This window comes from Melitaea cinxia, chromosome Z (genome assembly GCF_905220565.1).
Source record: "Melitaea cinxia chromosome Z, ilMelCinx1.1, whole genome shotgun sequence".
NCBI lineage: Eukaryota > Metazoa > Arthropoda > Insecta > Lepidoptera > Nymphalidae > Melitaea > Melitaea cinxia.
Window position 1 is genome coordinate 13,429,713 of NC_059424.1, and position 23,018 is coordinate 13,452,730.

Sequence of the window (23,018 nt, forward strand, 5' to 3'; positions counted from 1 at the left end):
TGTTCGGGTCTGCCCCTTCACCAGCTCTAGCAACCTGGGGAGCAAGCAGGAGCTTTAACACCCTACATTACGCGCACCAGACCCAAAAACGGTTACGCGTTCGATCTCTGCCTACAACATTAGTGTAGAACAACATTTTTGCAGAAAAACATTTGTGTAGGCCGTACAAAGGATCTCACTGAGGGGGGGTATTTGTTATTATTATTTCTCTCTGCTCTTTCTTTCATTATGACGAGAACGTGTTTTCTATATCAAAGGCAATCGATAGTTAAACATTTAATGATGTTGTTTTTTAGAATATTACGATGTTGTCCAATCTGTTCACCATTTTGTGATGAAGAATTTAAACAAGTTATTAATTTGAAAAAATCAGGATTATCAATATATGTACATCATAATAAGAATTCCGTGGTATTCTTTTTAAATTAAATAATAATAATATTTTAATAATTAAGTTTGTTTAGAAAGAGATTCATCATCATAATCACTTCAGCCTATCGCAGTCCTCTGCTGGACAAAGGCCTCCAAGTTCATGCCAAAAACGGCGTGAACTCATGTGTTTTGCCCATAGTCACCACGCTGGGTAGGAGGGTTGGTGACCGCAGGGCTGACTTTGTCGCACCGAAGACGCTGCTGCCCGTCGTCGGCCTGTATATTAAATACAGATAGCAAATATTTTTTTTCACACGGAACATAATCTATTGTACCTACAGAACCCCCGTTTTAAGGGACTCAGAAGCCGAACACGTTATATACCTATTCACTTCTATTTACTTAAGTTTGTTTTTTTTAAATCTGTGTAACGCGTCTTTATTTTCTCTGTAGCAACAAAGAAACTTTGAAAGAAAGAGAAGTATAATTTTATGTAATTCTGGACACAAAGAACTTAAAAGGTTTGATTACATTGCAGAATTGTGTAAGTGTCACTAAAGAATTGTAATAATATATTTTAAATTTTCGTGTTCATAGTATATTAACTTACACATATTCATACTTCAGGTCAATACAAAACTAAATGCTTTAAATGTCAAGCTCTTATACAACATATTCGTAGTTTATTGGAAAATCTTACTACTATAAATGAAAATGAAATAATAGCAATATGTGAATATTGTAAGAGAAGTCCTAAAATGAATAAATGCAAGCGATGTGAATATTTAACATATAAGTTTTTAAATATAGAGGCCGAACGATATTTGGAAAATAAAATACGTTACAACGAACTGATTAGTAATGTCCGACAAGTTTTACTGTCTTTAATGCAGAGCCAGATAATTTGTAAGCATAATGTTTACATAGACTCTGAATCTAAAATGCAAATACAAAAGTTATTAAAACATTTAAATTGGCCCGTAACTCTGAGACAACCGAATATTGATTTTTTGTTAAATATTGTAGAGAAACAAAAAAAGGAAAATAGTTTTACGAGCAAAATTTCTAAAGATTCACATTATGACACTTCACTTAAAGTGACTTCGAAAAATTGTAATGAGTCTATAATGGACAACGAATTATCGTTATTTGAAACTGGTAGTTCCTGTGTTTGTAAATATATTTTAAAAGATAAAGTAAGAGAACAAGCCTCATTCAGAAAAACAGAAACTGAAGATTTGTCATATAATTCGTTAAAACCAAAAATAAATGAAACAAATGTTACTAAAACATCAATAAGTTCTCGAGTCTCGTCCGACTCTACTATAAAATCTCTTTTGCCAAAAAGATCTAATAAATTAAAAGAAAATCCAAGTAAAAAATATTTAGGTAAAGAAAAATATAACATTAATAATAAAAATAATGTAGTAACTAAAAATAAAAAAGAAAAATATAAACTAAGCGAAACTACGGAAAACAAAAGTAAACAATTTCCAGAACCATGTATCGATTCAATTGTAAAATTAGTAAAACAAGGAAAAAAAGTAAAAGATAACATTAAAAAGTATCACCAAAAAGAGAAAACTGAAGAATGTTCTAAAATATTAGATTCGGCTGCTGTCGATGAATTAAAGGAACATAAAGAAATTTTACTGGAAAGATCGGAGAGTGTACTAGAATGTATAGGTGGAAATTCTATGAACATTTCAGAAAGAATAAAAGGAACAAAAATTGTGCCATCTAGTCGTCACGTCACTGGTCATAATTTCAAAAAGCTACCTCTATTTTATCATATTCAACATAATTTAGATTTACTAACATTAAGTGATCATAAGTCGTTTTCCTTGAATTCAGAGTATAATAAAGATCAACCTCAAGCGGTCAGTACAATATATAACCAATATTTATTTGTGTATTATCTTAAAATTTTCGTATCGGTTTTTATTCTGCGAATCCCGGAGAATTTAGTTATGTACGTATAATTTATAAGCACACGCGTGTCTAGGATATAATAGAGCAGGCTTGGATGATGGTCGCCATCAAAATATGCGGGCGGCTATCAGTAAAACCTCGGTACGCTCCCGAGTTTCCGAGCTTCTGAAGTAGCTTGTCGCGTATTTCGTACTTTGTTGTTGCGTTGTTGTTGCCGTGTGATCCCCTTGTTTACTTCCTATCAAGCTTAACGGTGTTGTGTTTCTACAAACTGATAATATCGCAAATTTGCAAAACTGGAAGATTTAAATTAACTTTTTCGAACGTAGCTCCATGAGTTTATACGTTAAATAAAAAAAAAATTACATTCTACAAAACACGAAGCTATCTTTTTGTTTGTTTTACATTTTGAGAAAAGAAAAATTAAACTTTTATAAGAAATATTATAGAAAAACGTATTCCATTAAAGTAGATTATTAATTCTTCTTTTTAGAAAGAGTCAGGAATCTTCCTTTACAAACTATCGGACCGAAATTTTATAGACAAAGGTTGGACTAAATTGCCAACAACTAAAATAATGCGAAGGGTAAGTTTGTTGAACTCTAATGTCTTAAACCTACCTTATCGTATAATACCGCTGAATTTCCTTCGATGTAGCCTTAACCTTGAACATTTATTTTCAGATTAGTTAAGTGTTTGAACCTTCACATGATAGATTTTATTTTTAGCTATGAAAATGTATGTCTATTAGGTACTTATATTGTACAGTATTACTTTCTATTCGTGTTTTCGTTTGTCTTAACTTTTGTCTTTTGTTAGGTATTATGTACCTATGTATACAACTATGTATATATGTACTTTGTTATATGTGTGGTTGTATTTAGTGTCTATGTGTTTAGATTTATGTCGTTCTCGCATATGGAATAAGCACATATTTTTTTTTGTCTTTTGTCCGTTATAAATTCGGATGGATTTACTCAATTTTCCCTTTAGCACACTTTCATAATATGTCCCATTTTGTGAGTCTTAATTTTAACCGCTTGAGAATGTTACTAGCGTAATGCCTGTCTTTTGAGAAAATACAATAGAAAAATTAAATGTGAAAGAAACTGTCTACGGGCCACAGACAAACTGTTCTGATGTGTAGGCAGTTTAGTAGTAGGTGTGAAGGATTACTCGAAAATCACTAAAATCAATTGACTGTATCAATTTTGAAATGGACTGACTTGACTTAAACTTCGATAGACCAGTAACAATATTTTTATGTATCACTGAAATATTATTTGAGATAAAAGTTTTTTTTTTTTTTATCAGATGAATATATACAAAATGATACCTTCATATACTGAATTCGATTGGTTTGAAAATCACAAGGAAGCAAAGACATTATTTTACGACTCAAATAAGAAGTTGGCTGAGATATATGAAAATGGATGCGGAAAATGGTTTTATGAAAATGGAAATTTAGCGTTAGAATATTACAGTGCACCAGGTGTTCTTACACATATTATATCATATATATTAATACGCTAAGGTTAAGATGTTTGTCTTCCTTTTTAGAAAAAATCTCACAACTATTTCACATAAATTATATTATATCATTTTATAGATAATTGCGTGCTTTACCGGCATCAACAACTTAAAAAAAAATATTATTGGTTTTATTTTTGTACATTAATTAATTATTAAAATTATAAGTGCGAATTATTCGCATGAGTATTGCTAGTTTATTTTAAACTAACTGAGCCGGAGAATTTCGTATTTTTTTTTTCTTAAACTAGTCGTTTTATTTTTTTAAATTTTCCTTTATTTTCCTTAACGATTACAAAAAAAGCACTATCTAATTTGGTGCAATCACCCGGAAGCTACATATCGGTACACACAGTCATATCGGCGATTTATTTTTATTTAAATAAGACTGAATGTTACTTACTATGCATAGTTGCTTTAAGCTGTATGTTGCTGAAGATGGTTTAGCTTAATAAGTATTTTTGTTTATTATAAAGAATATGTTAGCTCGATCTTTAACGATGAGACTCCTAAGCGTGTTACATAAAAAAACTTATTAGTATTCCTTATTTTAGGATAGGGATATAAATAAGAACTCTTTCTTAGATTAGGCATACCACACCCAAGTGATTTCAGGGAGTGGCGAAAAGATTATAATCGTAATTCCTGTAACTTTGAAACAATCCGCGTTTGTTACGAAGGAAATATTATAAAAATGTCGAAAGTCTATAGATTTGTTATCTTTCCATTGGAATAGATTTTAATCAAATTTTCAGTCTTACAGCTTTTTTTAAACAACATTTGACCTTTAGTTTTGAATTTCTTTTAACCTGATGCTGTTCGATTTTTAAATGAAAGTTTAGTAATACATTCAACAGCATACAGATATTCTAACTTAAAATTCAAAATGGCACGAACTGTGTCAAATACATGAATCTTTATTCGCGGATACATACATATTTCATCTTCAAGCGTAACGCCTAAATTACCGTCTTTAAGGCGAAACGGTGTTCTCACGAGGAATACTTAAATATTTCAGACACAAGTAATGCTCATGTAAATATCTCAATGGAGACAGGTTTAAAGCATATATATTGATATAAGATGTTTAGTTCTGCTTTAAATGTTATTTTCAGGGCTGTATTCAAATAAGCGATGTATTATATATGGTTCAAAGAGAGATATATATTTGAAGAAGAAAAATTCCGTTAATATTATGGCGTGCTTTGACTACCTAGGAAATGGAATTGTGTTTGACAACGATGGTAATGTGAGGTGAGAGATATTCGTAATAAATTGCGCTGATAAGTAAGTATTAAATGTATTAAAGTAAGTATTAAATGATTTAAGAAATCGTTTATTATCTTGAGCTCAAAAGTAGGATTTATTGACACTATTTAACATGTAAAAAATATTTTCGCTGTACTCGTAGGTAGTTGATATTGTGTGAAACAGTTCCAGCTTGTTTTGTACGTACTGTAAAAGTTATTCAAACTTTTGTTTATTATTTACTAAACGGTAGTATGATATAGATAAAGTTTTGTGTATGTGTATCATAAACAAAATTGAGGTGTCTGCCTGTGATTAAAAATGACTGAGTTTTTTAAGTGCATTTAGTTATTTATTTACACAATACTAAAACACAAACAAACCACTTTCAAATTTTTGTCTGTCTGTCTGTTTATCTTGGCAATTCTTCGGAACTGCTGAACCTATTTTAATGGGACTTTTACTAGAAAAAAGAAGAGGTTGTGGAGCAACATATAGGCACTTTTATCCTGAAATTTTTTCGAAATTGGTATTGATGCGGGAAAAATTCCGTTTACCGCGAGCGAGTACCTACCACCCAGATAAATAAAAAATAACCAAACTTTTTCTATTAAATACGACAATTTGAGCAAATATATACATTTATACTAGTATTATAAAACTGAGCAGTTTTTTGTTTGTATATTCAAAAATTATTTTTGTGTTGGATAGCCCATGTAATCCAATTCAATTACATAAGTCCATATCTTTTTGTTATAAACTAGATTAGACAGTGGGAAATGTTGACCAAACAATATTATTTTATTTAGTCAGTAAACCTATATTGTTTAAAAGTATTGGTTTTCGATTTTATAGCTCTTTTGTCTGTTTACAAAAGCTAAACATTTCCAGTATGATATTATTTAAATCTACGAAATTGATCCCTAAAAATATACAAAACAATATACTCACAGGTTAAAATATAACCAGTGTGAAGGATTAGTCATCGACAAAAAAATTGGTCCACCTGGTCGATGGAAGTGGCACAAATTGAACGAGCCTCCGGTTTTATATCCAGTTTTAATCGATACATTTGTTAAAGATAAACTCTCTAAAAATGATATAAAATATAAGGAATATAGTACAAAAGATGATATGATAGCAAATATCGAGATGAATAACTTGCAAAGGGAACAAGCTTCTAAGATGGTACAGAAATATCAATCATTTCAAATACGAATAAAAGTTGTAAAAATAAACGAGTACTTTACATTGAAAATTATTAAGCAATCTAGAATTTACCTACAATTTCGATATGAACATGTATGTCTTAAGCTCAATCTAGGAATGTTGCTTAAAAATAAGGAAATCGTTGATGTTAATGTCGCTGAGGTTTCCGAAGTGTCGACTCCACTTGATGATCTAAATAAAAAAACAATCAAAACTTTGTTTGACAATTAGAGTGAAATATTTATTTATTCTACAATTTACTTATAGCTTAAAATGTTTGATTATAATTAAAATTAGTACAATTATGAAACAAATATATCGTTTTTATTTCATATTTTTTTTCGTGTAATTAAAATCATATTGTTGGTCATATTTAAAAGTTTTCATTTCATATTACGAATTGATAATGTTGTTACAACTTTATGCTATTAATATTTCGAAAGGAACAGATTTTTCTAGTAAATTATTTTCTTCGTTACTTAAGTCATTTTTTTATGACGAAAATGTTTCTGAAATTTATTTATTTTCATGGAGCGCCCGAGAGGCTTCATAAAAATGATGCTTTTTCGAAGAAATATGTGAAATAAATTTAGAGATTTCTTTTTTACTCCAAGATCGACGATTCTGATTCTATTAAAATAATCTAATCTAAATAAATTTCTTTTCATAAAAGTTAAATGTGGTCTACAATTTGTCTCAGTGGAGCATGTCTGTACATACGTACACATAGACGTATCGAGTGAAGTATAAAGTGGAGTAAACGATGGCATAAAAATATAGTAAACTAGCTGATCCTGCAAACGTTGTTTTGCCATATATGTTATTAACCCCCTAAATCTCCCCCTTATAGCTTAGGGGTATGAAAAATAGATGTTAGCCGATTCTCAGACTTACCCGATATGCACACAAAATTTCATAAAAATCGATCCAGCCGCTTCGGAGGAGTATGTACTAATATTGTGACACGAGAATTTTGTATATAAGATGAATGATTATAACTCCAGATTGGTAATCACACAAACAACAGTTATATAATTTTAGTTTAGTTTTTAGTATAAACATAAATGTTTATTTTGGACAATTTAATTTTTTGATAATAAAATTTTAAAGATTAGTTAATATATAATCACGAAAACTGTCACACGAAAGTTCAGTCCAATTTAATTATAAAACGTATTATCTACCACATTAAAAGAATGGCACCAAAGTGACTCAAGGTACTAACGTAATTACACAAGTTTGAAACTTAATTTGTAAAACTTTTATATTTATCTTTCCTCGAAATTTTAAGTACGAGATATTTTTCTAAATATTAATTAGTTTATAAGAAACCATTAATTATGTTACATTAATATAATCTGAAACGTGGCAACTGAAATTGAACGATCGTCGGAATTTTTTTAGATTCAGCCTGGTTTCATTCTAAAATGAAGTGTAACTTTACTTGAATATATTAATAATTTCGTTACGTTTTGAAGAAAATAAATGCTTTTTATCAAGAAAATTTGTTAATATTTTAAGTAACTACGTAGTATGTTACAAAGAAGTTTACGTCAAATAATACTATAAAATTTATTCTTATTTTTTTTTTAATTGTTATAAAATTGTATCACTACATGTATATTATATTCGTTTAGTTGCTTTAATATACCGCCGAGTTGCTACTAAAAATGTTGTATCAACGGTCGTATTTCGTAATGATAATTGCACGTATTAAAAGAATAATTTAACAAAGCAGTCATATTATTATAGAAGATCAATATATTTGTTGAGACCTTAATACTACAACTTTATTATTTTGCCTTTTATCCTTTTTTCAATTAACTATTATAATTTTTTAACTCAAATAATTTTCAATTTTTAACTGAGAAAATATGTAAATTGTTATGATATGTTGTAGCCTTGACATTATTCTCAAAGCTATGTTTAACACATGATAGTAAATTTTTTTAGTCTTTCCACTCTTTTCTGTCCCACGTGACATTGGCGAAATCGACACTGCCCCCTGGCACAATTGAAAGCCATTAAACCCAAGAATAAATAAAGTTTTTTTAGTTATCTGGAGAAATGAGACTTTATTAAAACACGTCTTGCATTAAAATAACTTTATTTGATACTTGCTAACATTTACGTTACAATTATATTTAAAACTATTGTGTAACAAGATTCAAGTTAAATAAAAAGAGAACAAAAAGGCGGAAATCGTTTGTGTCTTATACAATAATTATCAGCGATCTAGTTTTGTGATCCACAAATGTATTAAATAGCGAAAATAAGAGATTTATTTAATATATGTATTTATTTAAAACTAGCTGACCTGGCAAACTTCGTATCGCCTTATTTTTTTTAAATATAATAATTACATATATCAAAACAAAATATACCCTATCTTTCAAGTTGGATCAAACTGCACACGGTGTGCAAATTTGATTAAAATCGGTTAAGTAGTTTAAGAGTTCATCGCGGACAAACATTGTGACACGAGATTTATATATATTAAGATGAAAATTTGTATTGTTAAACGTGGATGATGTTTGTATTTTATTACATACTAGCTGACTTGGCGAACTTCGTACCGACTAATTTTGATGTGTGTATTTTATTACATACTAGCTGACTTGGCGAACTTCGTACCGACTAATTTTTTTTTCTTGAATATAATAATTACATATATCAAAATCAAATATAGTCTATCATTCAAGTAGGCAAACTGTTCACGGTGTGCAAATTTGATTAAAATCGGTTAAGTAGCTTAGGAATCCATCGCGACAAACAACGTGAGGCGTAATTTACTTATATATATTAAGATTGGTGCATATAGTTGCCGAATCAGATGCACAATATTTGCACATACTTTGTCAGAATTCATAAACATTCCGAATTGCGTCTTATAAAAATATAGAAAAAAAAATTACCATTTATACATTTATATATTTGTAGATCTTACATAAAGATAAATTTAAAATAAAAATTTATTTTATAATTATTTCGATAAATATAATAATACATTCATACACAATATAAAGCTTCCATACTTTTGATCTAAGTAGGTATACTCATATAATAATTTATATAAATAAAAATATATTTGTGTATAACTTTTAATTAATTAAAGTAAATATTGACATCACAAGTTCCTTCCATTATTCTTCTTTAGCGTGTATCTTATGTATATGTATTAACACAATTCCAATATAACGTTTATACACACATATTATTTGAATATAGAATGATCAATATTGACTCTGTATTACGTCATACTATGTTTCCAATTTTTTTATTAGAATTTTAGTTATAGAAGATAGGTACGTGTAAATTTGATTCTAATAATTAGATTATGAAGTAACACACGACTTATAGAATTGACGCGTGTCGTTTTAATTTGTAAGCAATGGTTTGATGATTTCGTCGCACACGGAACAAATATATATTCTTTATTTTAATATTATTTTATACTGCTTATACATTTTTTAATATTTTAAATCATGCCAACGTAAACAAAATGGCTGACATAAAAGACATTATATAAAACATTGAATTATCTCAAAAAATATCAGACAAAACAGCCATTTGTGTATTTTTTTAAAAGCTTTTGATCCCCGCTTGATCATAAACGTTTATATATTTCAATAAAATAGGTTAATAAATTATAATAAAGACGTGACTTTTTAATTACGACTAGTTCATGTTTAGTTGTTTAAATTTAATTCGATATTAAATATACATGAAAAATAAGTCGTCTATCATTTTTTCTTAACATTAAAAGGTTAAAATTATGTCTCCTACTACCTAATATTTTTATTTTAGTAATCCGTACACAAAATATCATGTTTTCAGCACAATTAATGACAAATTGTGTCAAAAATAAAGATTTTAATGAAGTTTTATATGTTTTTGCCCTTTGGAGCCATATAGTGACTAGATAAATTAATTTAGTAATAGAAAATTGTTGCATTCGTATATATTTTTTAAAATTATGAAAACAGTACACATTGTCTTTTTTTTACTTAATAATTTTCTTTAGAACAAATACAGTACAATCTGTATGGATTAACCTTTTTTTTTCATTTTTGAGTTAGTGCTCTTTTACGTACCTACATACATTATATATTAATAACTTCATAATAAATACATTCGCCTTGCCTTGCAATAGAGTAATGTGAATGGTCAGTTTGTCGGTTAACATTGTTTTTTTTTTTTTAAGATTCCTCTTTCGCTTTTATGAAATATGTCAAGAGGTCAATGGGTAGAGGAAACACGATGGTTGAATTCTTTTCAGCAGATATTGTATTCAGAGTCTGTAATAATAATAATTATAACATTAAAATGTTTTGTTTTTATGATAAAAAAAATACAATTATTATTATTCGGAATAAACTATACATAACAACGACCAATAACTTTTTTAGTGATTTTTATCTATGTGGTAAATAAGCAATTAACTTAAAAATAAAAAAATCTATGGCGATGGTCATAACGATATTTGTCAGTATATGATAATAAAAAAAATATTTCTATAGTTTTTGTACTATGGGTGACATAATAAAAGAGCACATTTATATATGACAGAATTTAGGTATAAAGTAAATGAGCCAATTAATTAAGAGATAGTACCTGTAGGTAGCGCAGTTGTAACGCAGCTGGACTGTCCCCGATGACTTCCGAGGCTTCGCGTAGTGCCCTGGAGGCTTTCTGTTCACCCTCTGCTGCGATTACCTTAGCCCGGGCCTCCCTCGCTGCCTCGGCTTCAGCCGCCATCGCACGTTGGAGTTGAACAGGCAAACGAACGTCTTTTCTGATAATTTAATCAAAAAAAAATTTAATTAATTTTTTACGGTTTAGCACGGGTTTTAATTGTTGTATTGTTTTTTATAGTTTGTTTTATACTTTTATTGATGAGTTAATTTGTCATAAGATAAATATTTATTGTTAGTATAAGTTTCGAAACAACTGTTTAAAGTGTATTGCAAGCTGAGTTAGCCTTTAAGTGTGGTGTATAGTTTAAGGTATTCTATATTTAACTATGTACGAATGATAAAAACAACCTGTATACCTACTACGTTGGCTTTCTATATAAACAAATAAATAAAATACTATAATATATAAGCGACTGTATTTTAAAACAAATGTATTTTAAATATTTAATAAAAAGCTACTTGCAACAATCATTCATAAAAAAGTACAATTGTTCACGATAATATGAACTTTTAACTGAATACAATATTTAAAAGTATAATAGAATAAGCTTACTTCCAACTTGATATTTCATACTAGGCAACTGTAAATTTATTTTTATAGAAATAATCTCGAAATCTGTTACGTAGTCTCTGACTTTCGGGTTTTAAAAGTAACAATGAAATGGCACGCCTTTTACATATTTGTAAAATTCGTCTCCTATATAATTCTGTTTCCGGTGTAAAGATTAAGCCTAATCGACTTGTCATATTGTCAGACTATTTCCAAAAAGTCTCCTCCAAGCCTCGGGAAAAGTTTCTATTAAGTTAAAAGAGAGATAAAAATTTATAAAAAAAAATTAAAATCTAAATATTATTTTTATAAATCAATACGTACATACGTATGTGCGTACAAATACGTACGCACATACGTATACCGCCTAAAATACGGTAGCACGTGTCATAAAATCGCTAGATTTATCTGTATTGTACTCTATATCTCTCAATTGTCCACATTTGGCAAGGGCTTCTTATTATATTAGAGAGAGGGATACAGGTTTAATCGAACACGATGTTCCGCGGATTTGCGAGAACATACATGTTATAGAATTCAATAATGCCTACGTTTTCTTGTTGAAACAGTTTTTTTTTTTCGTGAATTATTTTAGTCTTATCCGTCAAATGAATTTTTAATAAAATCCTATAAATCCAATTTAATCCTGAAAATATCACTTGTAGGAATACTCAAAGTGATTACTCAAAGTGATCTATATACATAATTACAAGAGGTCTATTTTAGTTACATTTCTAGCTACCGTACATTAAATACGTAAGTAGCGTAGAAATAACAACAATGTGACGTTCGAATACATTAGCTGTGATCGATAACACTAATATTTGAAACATATAACCAGTGATTTGTAGGAAAAATAAGAACAGTAAATTAAAATAACATCAAGTCTGTAAGTCGATTTAATCGATAGGTACTGCTTTAATGTATTATGTTTCTGTACGTTTAAAAACTTTTTAATAAAAGACGTATAAAAGTTGCCAAAAATGGGAGGTTCTCAATTCGACTGTTTTTTTTTTTATATTTGTCACCTTCACCTCATAAGTTTTTACTGCGTTTGCCGATTCTAATGAATATACTAATCGTATATCTCTAATGATTATTTAATTTACTATTTTTTTCAACTACCTACGTTGATGGTGTTCTTATTTTATTACTTGTTTTTCTAAATTGAAGTGTTTGAAACAAACAGTAATATTTTTCTTTTAAATAAAATAAACGGTTACATTTATGTCATCATTACAGCCTATACAGTCCACTGCTGGACATAGGCCTCCACAAGTTTACGCCACAAATAACGTGAACTCATGTGTTTTGCCCATAGTCACCACGCTGGGCAGGCGGGTTGGTGACCGCAGTACTGGCTTTGTCGCACCGAAGATGCTGCTGCCCGTCTTCGGCCTGTGTATTTCAAAGCCAGCAGTTGGATGGTTATCCCGCCATCGGTCGGCTTCTTGAGTTCCAAGGTGGTTGTGGAACCTTGTTATCCCTTAGTCGCCTCTTACGACACCCACGGGAAGAGAGGGGGTGGCTAAATTCTTTAGTGCCGTAGCCACACAGCACACATTTATGTCATTAGCTGAAAAATATGGTGTCATTATATGACAAGGTTGTATATATAAACGACGTGTACTTAGTTAAAGTAGGTTTTAACTATGCAAATATCGATTAGTTATGCCCTTTGTTTAGTCATTAAAAAAAAAGTAGAATGTCTACGGTTTTTAGCGTGTTCAACTCTATGCTTGATTATTTTAGATGTGAAATTTTCTGAAACAAAATGTAAACGGGGTTTGCATACTTTTTTCTTCAATATCAGAAACGTATTAATACGAGATATTAACTGATATCAAAAAAGGAGGAGATTCTCTAGATATAACTTTTTACTGGGTGTACCGATTTTGACGTTTTTTGAATCGAAAACTGGTGCTTGTTATGTGGTCCCATTAAAAAAAAAATAATCGATACCTGACGAGTACTTTTTGAGTTATCTCTAATAATAGGTTTTAATTGACTATTTTTTTGTCTCCTTTTTTTGAGAAGATTTACTATATTACGAAAATAATATATATTAATAAAACTAACATGAAATTTCATTTTCTATAAGCATAGTTAAGGAGTTTTGTCTATTTTCAATGTGAATATAGCACGAATAGTAATGACAGCGTTATTGATTCTGTAATGACGTGTGACGGTGTGACCGAATATCTATGTGTAAAACTAGGAGTTATCGGTCACCGGACACAACGGTGAAACACGGAGCAACTTTAAATATTATGGATGAAAATTGAGTAAAATAATATCATATTGCAAGTAACTTTTTATTTTTATGTCAAAAGTTACCATTTATTGAGAAATAAATACACAAATAGTACGAAATGTTTCGAAATGTATTTTTGTAAATAGACTTCAAAGTCGTAAACGTAACCCTTTAATATAAGTTATTTGTGAAATTTTATGTTCACAAACCAACCAAGTCAAACAATAAATAAAAGGTTATATTGGCTTACAAGTCTCGTTAAAATTTTGTTCAAACAACATTTCATATACAATGTAGCTATGTATTGTCTGTCACGCCTGACACGCTCGCCTGCCCCAGTTTGGCACCAAACCTACAAAGTAAACTTTGCCAACAGCGTCGCGAATATTAAATACACTTACATTTCTACTCGCTCCACCTTAATACCCCAAGCTTCCGTCGCTTCATCGAGAGATATTTGCATGTTTCCTGAAATAGTCTCCCGTTCACTTAGAATTTCATGAAGTGGTCGGGTCCCCATCGTATTGCGGAGAGTGGTCTGAGCTAGAAGTCTTGTGGAGTGATGGGCGTTTTCGACGTTGGCTATTGAAATTGTTGCGTTATGGACGCGGTAGTACACAACGGCATCGACCGATACTGTGACTGAATCCTTAGTTAGAACCTAAAGAAAAAAATGGTTATCTATATTAATATTATATATATTTCAATTTGTAGATATAATATTTTAATAATACTAGTGTTACATTTTTTTGTGCATGTTGTGACAACTTAAAATGTTGCGCATTTAAGCTAAATTGTAGTACCTATAGTTTTTATGTGAAAATTGTAATGTAGCAACTACTGTTTGTCCAAATGAAATAAATAAATATTTATTATATTTTATTTTAAGAAATCGCATATAAAGTACGTTTAGAATGGATGTTCATATATAATATCCAATCTTATTTCTTTGTATTCATATATATATATATATATATATATATATATATATATATATGTACAATGGATATTTTAAACAAGTTTGTTTTATTTTCGGTCTGATATAAAAGAGAGTGAGTAATGAGATAAAAGATAAAGGAGAGATAGGAAGTTAATTTAAAACGTAACTACGTGTTAAAATATCATTAAATTGTTGTTATGTCAGTAAAATAGGTGACATTATTTGTAGGTTAACTGAAAATTACTGAATAAATATTTGAAGACTAATGGCGTTTCACGACTCAATCATTATTAAATGTAGTTTAGTCTAAATAAGAACATACGTGTCTTTGTGTTTAATGAAAATTAGTTTGACAGAAAAAAGATCTTTAAACGTAATAAACGATTCGTCAAATGTTTACAAACTTTTGTTGTTGTACAAATACAGTCAAGGCTAATTGTTGATACATCGATTTTTTTCATAAATTTCTCAAACGTTGAATGTTATCGTTCACATGATATACTATTCTTATGTATGTTATTTTAGCCTCTATTGAAATGTCTTTCTTTAATTATCACAAACGTTTCATCATTACTATAAATAGTCCAAACGTTTCATTATAAGTTAAAATAGTCCAAACAACACATTGTACACTAAAAGAGGAAATTGTGTATATAATATGTACATAAGGCGGTCATATCGCTAAAAGAACGATCTCTTCCAGACATCCTCAAGCATGAAAAGAATCATAACAAAGAATTAGACGGCATGAAGAGGTGTACACGCATAGACATATAACCATCACGTACCAACCAAATATATATATATATATATATATATATATATATATATATATATATATATATATATATATATATATATATATATATATATATATATATACATATACTGGCTATCGATTTTTTTATTATTATTCATAAATAATTGCTTTCTTCTTTTCATTAGAAAAATCTTATTGAGTCCTGTAACACTCATTGATGTAAATAAAAAAGACTCGAGGACAAAGGGTAAATGTGCTTTTTTTCTAGCAATCACTGTCATATTATAGTTCAAGTGGTTTTTAGTCAACAGGATGTCTCAATAAAAGTGCTTATTCTATTATTCAAATATGACATAATAAATCAAATCACGACAAAAACGTAAATATTTGGGTATGAGTTATATATATACAAGATCTCTATCGATATCTATTTTAAGTAAAAAGAACTTAATACAAAATATGTTTTCAACTGTACTAGGGGAAAATTTTGTGACAAAAAATAAAGAAATTAGATCTATTAATTTGATATACAACCGTACTTTATCTAAAACTACAAACAAATATTTTTATTATTTATTTCATTTAATTTTTAGCTGAAAAAAAAATACAAAAATAAATAATTGGTTGTCACGGCAGAAGTGGAAAATTTAATGTAAATTTACTATACACAGCGACACAATAGCGAAGAGCAGCTGACTGATATCTTTCTCGCCCGGCTACACTCGGTGGTCCCGAGTTCACCCAATCGAGCCTTTCATCTCAAAGCATGACGGATCAGCCTAACTTACTACCTACGAAACAATGTGTATGCGGTATGCAAAAAGAAGTTTTCACACTAAAAGTTTTCACTTCAAAATTTTTTTAAAAGGTGGAATTAACGCCCGGTAGTATTATCAACCTGTCAACCTTATGATCCTAATAGAATGCAGTAAATGCCATTAAATAGTTTATAGTTCTTAAAATCTAAATATGTAGATATATTATTTGTAAAGACCGTTTTCACTTTGATATTATATTTTAAATTACAATTATTTTTTTATTCATTAAACTTATTAATCATGAAATAATATTATACGTTAGAAGTATTTTTATATATTTATTAACGACTGATACTTGAAAGTTACATCTAATTTATATCTCGGTATTTGTTTACTCAATATCGATTTAAACTATTTTTACATCTATAAATTAATTTAAACGTTCTAGTTACGGTTTCAAATGTTTACATAAAGTACATAATTGATTGTCGAACTGGATTTGATGAAAGTAAATATAAATATTTATTATTACTGTGCTAAGAAATGTAGAAAATATTTCTTTTAAGAATTAAAACAATTTATAAGTTGTTAGTCTTCCTCTATTCCTATTAATACGGAACTTATATAACATAACTATGAAAACAATTTAAATATTTATACAACGTAGCCATTTCTTGAAACTATTGTAGATTTTAAAATTATGTAAATTTGAAATAATATATAAATATACTCTTTATATAATTCTATAATTTTAAAAGAAATATTTTTTATAGTTCATAGAATAACTATCTTTTTTGTTTCAAAAACCTCTATGTAATGTAGAAGTGCATTAAAAAAATAGTTTGCCATCTTGGATATGCCGCCATGTTGGATTTACATTGACATCACAAAGTTAACCATGCATTGCTATCTAAATTGAACTTAATAAAATAATAAATAAGAGCTTCACACTCAACGGCCCCCAGTAGTATTTTCTCCTGTGCCGGGGGTCCGGTAACACACACAATAGACAAGCGTAATGCCCAGACCACGGCAAACATCAATATGGCCGATACAAATATCTGTCGTGAGCGGGAATCGAACCCGCGACCGCCAGTGCAACAGCCATTGCTGCCAACGCGCGAACTTGTATTCAAAATTTCAGCTCAATTGGTTGATATATGTTTCAAAATTGAGTTGCAAGATTTCACCCGAACTTTACATACATTACATACATTGCAAGTTAAATAAAAGCTTATAACAAAGGAGTTATTTAGAGGTGTAACTAATATTGTGTAATTACACTTAATTAGGCGTATACATTAAATAGTAGAAAACTTTTATAGGTATCCTCTAATTTTCGAAAATATAGTTTGTAAACTCAAACTTTGCTTTAATTATACCTACTATGAGTAGCGTATTCACAAATTTTATTGGTTTATTGACTTTAAGTCTACTGTTAAGGAAAAGCTAATGCGTTGTTTTAAGAAAATTGATTTACGAAAGTGAAGCGACTAGGAAAATAAATTTTTCCGATAGTTTATAATTTAAACACACTTATTTTATTATTTCTAATTAAACTTATGTTTAACGTATCCTACCTCTTGTGGAGGAACATCGTAAGTGCGGGTTCGAAGATCGACTCGCGCATATGAATCTATGCACGGTAGGATGAAAAATATACCTGGGAAATATAAATACATTCAATATGAAAAAAATAGGAAAAAAAACCAATATAATCGGATTCGATTAATGTCATTATCTAAAATTGTTAACAGAAATATGATATCATGTAAAACGACGTAAAATTTAAAAAAAGTAAAGATATATTTTTTAAACTTTATATAAATCTACATACCGGGCCCTTTAGCTCCTCCAGAAAGTAATCTTCCTAAGCGAAAGATTACGGCTCTTTCATATTCTTGCACCACCTAGAAAATATGTCTAGGTTTTTGTAAAACAAATAAAAAGGCTTCGACGAAAATATAATTCGGTATTGTTACTAAAATACACATACACATGACATTATAATATTCATAAGCATCTAAAATTTAGGTATTCGGAACTATTTTAGAGTTGTGTTATACGAAAGTTAGTAAAAGTTGTTGAAATCATTTGGTCTGTATATGAGTGTTATTTTGGCAGTGTAAGTATTTAGTGAATATACATTCAAAATATTGTGCAAATATCTGATATTATTTATTATATATAGGTAAAATAAAAGCTTTTGTTTTGGAATTTTATTTCTATTAATTTTAAGTAGTACTTCTGAATATTTATGAAAAACGAAATAATTTTCATTTCCCTGAATACAATATGATTTAATTCATTCAGAAATGAAGAACTTTTGAAAAAACACTACTATTAAAAACTATTTAAATATACTATATTAATATTTACTATTTATTATATAATATCAATTTATGTCAAGCAGTAGACTGTGATAGGCTGAAACGATGATGATGATGATACTATATTAGTATAAAACTTGTTTATGAGCGTATGGTGACATCTATACACTTTTTGCTCAATGTACAATGCATATACGCATTACGCTTGTATCTCTGAGATAATTTTAATTTTACTGCATAGATAGCCTTTGTTACAATTTATTTGTTTTTGAGTTTATAGTTCTTTACTTTATATTACGTTTTTGATTGTGAGATAATTGTATCATATAGTTTGGAAATATTTTAAATACATGTTTTGTTATGTTTTTAGTTACGGATAAAAACATGTCAATTCAAATCCAATAAGAAATTAATGTTATTTTTGCAGTAGAAATGAAGTCCTATGTAACTTTTACATCATGAAATAATAACTTAATAGATAAAGATGAAATAACATAACATATATGCAGACAAAACAATACAAGCAACAGTAATATAAATAGCATATAATAAAAATAATTACCGTCTGTCAGTTTTGTTATAAATGTACTTTTTCTGTATGTAGAATTGAAGAATAAAAAAAAATATATGCGCTATTATTTGTATTATATATCACATAGACTTTAGGATGCTTGCTATTAGATTATTTAATGTTAATTGGTGGATAAATGAAATCAATTTTTAAATAGAATGGATACTCATTGAAATATACAACCAATTAGATAGTATTATATCTATTGTTTACACGAGTACACGTATGCTTTGATTGAAAAAAAAATACAAACTAAATAGAATAATCTAGTTCAAAGTAATCTCAATTTATTTTATCATTAAAAAAAGTAGAGCAATTCCGCTATGCGCGTGTTTTATAAAAATGAAGATATACGTGTAAATAAATTTATTATTCTACGACCGTCTGCTTTAATGATATAGAATTCCTTTACTATGTCCCTACTTACATAGTCATGCAACAATTTTGCTTAACCTTAGCACTCAAAATTCACGAAGTGATTAACGATATCACTCACTCACTTCAGCCTATAGCAGTCCACTGCTGGACATAGGCCTCCCCAAGTTCACGCCAGACATCCCGGTTTTCCGCAATCTTCATCCAGCCTACACCGGTAATCTTACGTAGATCGTTGGTCCAACGGGCCGGAGGACGTCTCATGCGTTTGCCAAGACGCGGTCTCCACTCCAGGACCCATCTACTCCAACGGCCATCGGTCCTGCGACATAGATGACCAGCCCACTGCCACTTCAAAGTTCACAAGTGCTAATTCTGTGGGCTATGTCGGTTACTTTCGTTCTCTCACGGATAGTCTCATTTCTAATCCTATCTTTGAGAGAAACCCCAAGCATAGCCCGTTCCATTTCACATTGCGCGACTTTAAATTTGTGGACCAGTCCCTTCGTCAGTGTCCACGTCTCAGCTCCGTGTGTTAACATAGGCAGGACGCATTGTTCGAAGACTTGCTTGGTGACTTCAAGCATTGCGGAATCTTTGAAGTGAAGACTCGACGAAACCTGCCAAACGCCGCCTAGCCCAACCGAATCCTCCTGTCGGCCTCCTTCTCGAAGTTGTTGCTGCCTAGTTGGATAGTATGGCCTAGGTAAATATAATCCTGAACAACTTCGAGAAGGGTACCATCGACCGATACCGGTCTCGGTATGGCTTGATTGTTAAACATAGCTTTTGTTTTGACCAAGTTCATACAGAGACCGACACGCTGGGAGGACTCGTTTAAGCCGGCCAGCATGTGGCCTAACTCATCCAATGTCTCCGCAAAGATGAAAATATTGTCGGCGAAACGAAGGTGAGAGATGAATTTGACGTTTGACGTTGACGTTAATGCCTCGTTACCTCAAATCTAAGGTCTTAAAGACATCCTCCAGCGCATTTTATTAACGATATAGACCTACCATTTTGTTAAAAAGTTATTAATAATTTGATAAAAGAATGACATCTGTCGGATCTATCGGATATCATTCTTTATTCGTAATGGCCAAATCTTACTATTTTTTTATACAATAAAAAATTAAATGAATGTCGTCTAAATTTAAAGTTTTATTTTGATTTAGAAAAGAAAATTCTTGTTGAAAAATACTGTGTAAAAATATTACATTAGTGTAAATATACATATAACTAGCGACCCGCCCCGGCTTCGCACGGTTGCAAAAACTATCAGTGTTCCTCTATTATATTATGCATATATTATACATATAAATCTCCCTCTTCTATCTATTAAAAAACCGCATCAAAATCCGTTGCGTAGTTTTAAAGATTTAAGCATACATAGGGACAGAGAAAGCGACTTTGTTTTATACTATTTAGTGATGTGAATATACTAAAAACAAAAATACATACGTGTTAAGATACAAGGAGGAAACAATTGTTTATAATATAAATTAAAATAGACATTTTTTTTTTTCATAAAATCAGATGTTTTGTAAAATGAATGGCAAAATGTTTACAAAACTACACAATATAGCAGAAAAGCCTTGCTTGTCATTGAGATACTAGTGATAGCTGATTTAATGAACAATTTATGAGGTTATGAGAGGAGGTAAAAAATTGTATTATACACATAGACGTCTTAACTCATTTAAACTTAATATGGCTTTAGTGGACATCTTCTCTAATTTTTAATAATGCAAAAATTATTTTTTGACACCATGTCAATCATTTAAGTGACGTTAGTTCGCACAAACGTCGAAACCCTACCTCCGATCTGGGTCAAGAGGCAGGTACACTTTAGGTACGGTATAGACACGTCATATTTAACTCATTTATTGACCCATATACTTTTAGTGCGAAAGAAAACACCAGTTACATTCAAATAATGTGTAAACGAGCGATTAAGTAAAAATCTCTTAAGTCTTTTTTTTTCAACGAGCTTTAACAATACTTATATCACAATTCAGCCGTTTTCCATTTCAAGTGATATCTTCGTGAATAATTAAATTATAATGGTCCCATTGACACCGAATTCGAAGCGCTGATATAATAAAACAAATTTCGACAGAATTATCCGTTTATATAGTACTTCGGAGATCTCGTGGCTACTTAAAATCCAGAATTTCGCCGTCAAGAGACCTCCGCAAGTAATAAGTTTCGACAGATCCCCAAGTTTGATAAATACTACAAAACAGTTTAAACTGTGTATTTACATAGGTAAGTACGTATTTAGATAATTTCTTTGTTTGTTTATACTTCGCTTTTGCAATTTACAATTAAGCCTTTTACCATATTTTTGTTTAGAATGCATGTTAAATTTTTAGGAATATTTTTTGTCGCAATGCATTATTAGAAATTTTGTTTATTGAAAATAGTTTCAAATAACAAAAAAAATAATACACGGTTCGCAGAGCTCTAATAAGTAAAAAAAAAACTTACCTTGAAGCATATGAAAAGGGAAAAAGGCATGGTAACTATCACCAGAATCCATGAGAGTACCACCAAGATTTTACCACAAGTCTTCGACTCGGAGTCAACGTCCTCATTGGCTAAAAAAGAAAGATTTTAATATCATATATTTATTAAAAATGAATTAAAGTAACAACACTTACTGTTACCGACTATAGTCGGATACAAATGTTGTCGGCTCGACATTTCGAGTATATTAGTCATGACTACAAAAAATTTTAACGGTAAATAATAACAATCTACGTAACACGCGGCTGGTAACTTATCGACGACTGACCCAGGTAACGTGTAGGCTATGGGTGTCATTAAAAATTCACATGGGAAATGAAATATGACAAATCGAACATATTTCCATTTGAAACATATATTTATGAATAGAAAGAATTAATAATAACTGCTATTATATTCTTGGATATAAAACTTAAACACTTACTAGTTGATTCGGCAACTACCATTGTGGTGGAGTCGGAATATCGTGCCAGGGTTGCGATTTATACACGTCCGCTCGTAACGAAAGAAGGGAGTTTACTGCCAGGAGGCTGTAAGCGTCATAGAGTAAGGGAGGAAATGTTGGCGAAGCATCTTCATAAAGAAAGTATGACACTACCTATCAACCAACGAATGTAACTATAGGTCTAATCAATTAATTTTTAAAGTATTAGTTTGATACAATTTGTTTTTTTTTTTTTTTTTTTTTTTTACCAACGTAGGCGTGATATTTCAAGTTCTATGTGAATTACGACATTTCATCATATTTATTACTTAGTTAAATGTAAATTCGTGTCATTTTTAGCAACGTTAATAATTAATAAATGTTTTAATAATACAGATTTATTATTTTTTGATCTCATTATGGCTTAATAATTTATTTTTCACTAAAGAAATATAAATCACTTTAGATATTTTGGAGACAACAAGATATATATTACCTATAAATAATATATTTAAATATTATGATTACATAATTATATG

The 23,018-nt window shown here is 29.9% G+C and overlaps 1 protein-coding gene across 1 annotated transcript; it reads right to left on the bottom strand.

The window, feature by feature from the left end:
- Positions 1-10,358: 10,358 nt before the first annotated feature.
- Positions 10,359-22,250, bottom strand: LOC123668823 (band 7 protein AGAP004871). Its single transcript, XM_045602516.1, has 7 exons — positions 22,184-22,250; positions 22,017-22,126; positions 18,088-18,160; positions 17,831-17,913; positions 14,194-14,453; positions 10,906-11,086; positions 10,359-10,589 (listed from the first exon to the last, which is right to left on the bottom strand). Exons 1-7 carry the CDS (start codon positions 22,248-22,250, stop codon positions 10,491-10,493), a joined length of 873 nt encoding a protein of 290 aa, XP_045458472.1. The 3' UTR covers positions 10,359-10,490.
- Positions 22,251-23,018: the final 768 nt, after the last annotated feature.

What these genes read in the sequence shown, in the direction of transcription:
- LOC123668823 (XM_045602516.1), bottom strand. Translation starts at nt 22,250, where the DNA reads ATGACTAATATACTCGAAATGTCGAGCCGACAACATTTGTATCCGACT. An exon ending in TATAGTCGGTAACAGTAAGT is followed by an intron (nt 22,127 to 22,183) that starts GTTGTTACTTTA and finishes TTTCTTTTTTAG; the next exon opens with CCAATGAGGACGTTGACTCC. An exon ending in TACAACTGCGCTACCTACAG is followed by an intron (nt 10,590 to 10,905) that starts GTACTATCTCTT and finishes TTATTATTACAG; the next exon opens with ACTCTGAATACAATATCTGC.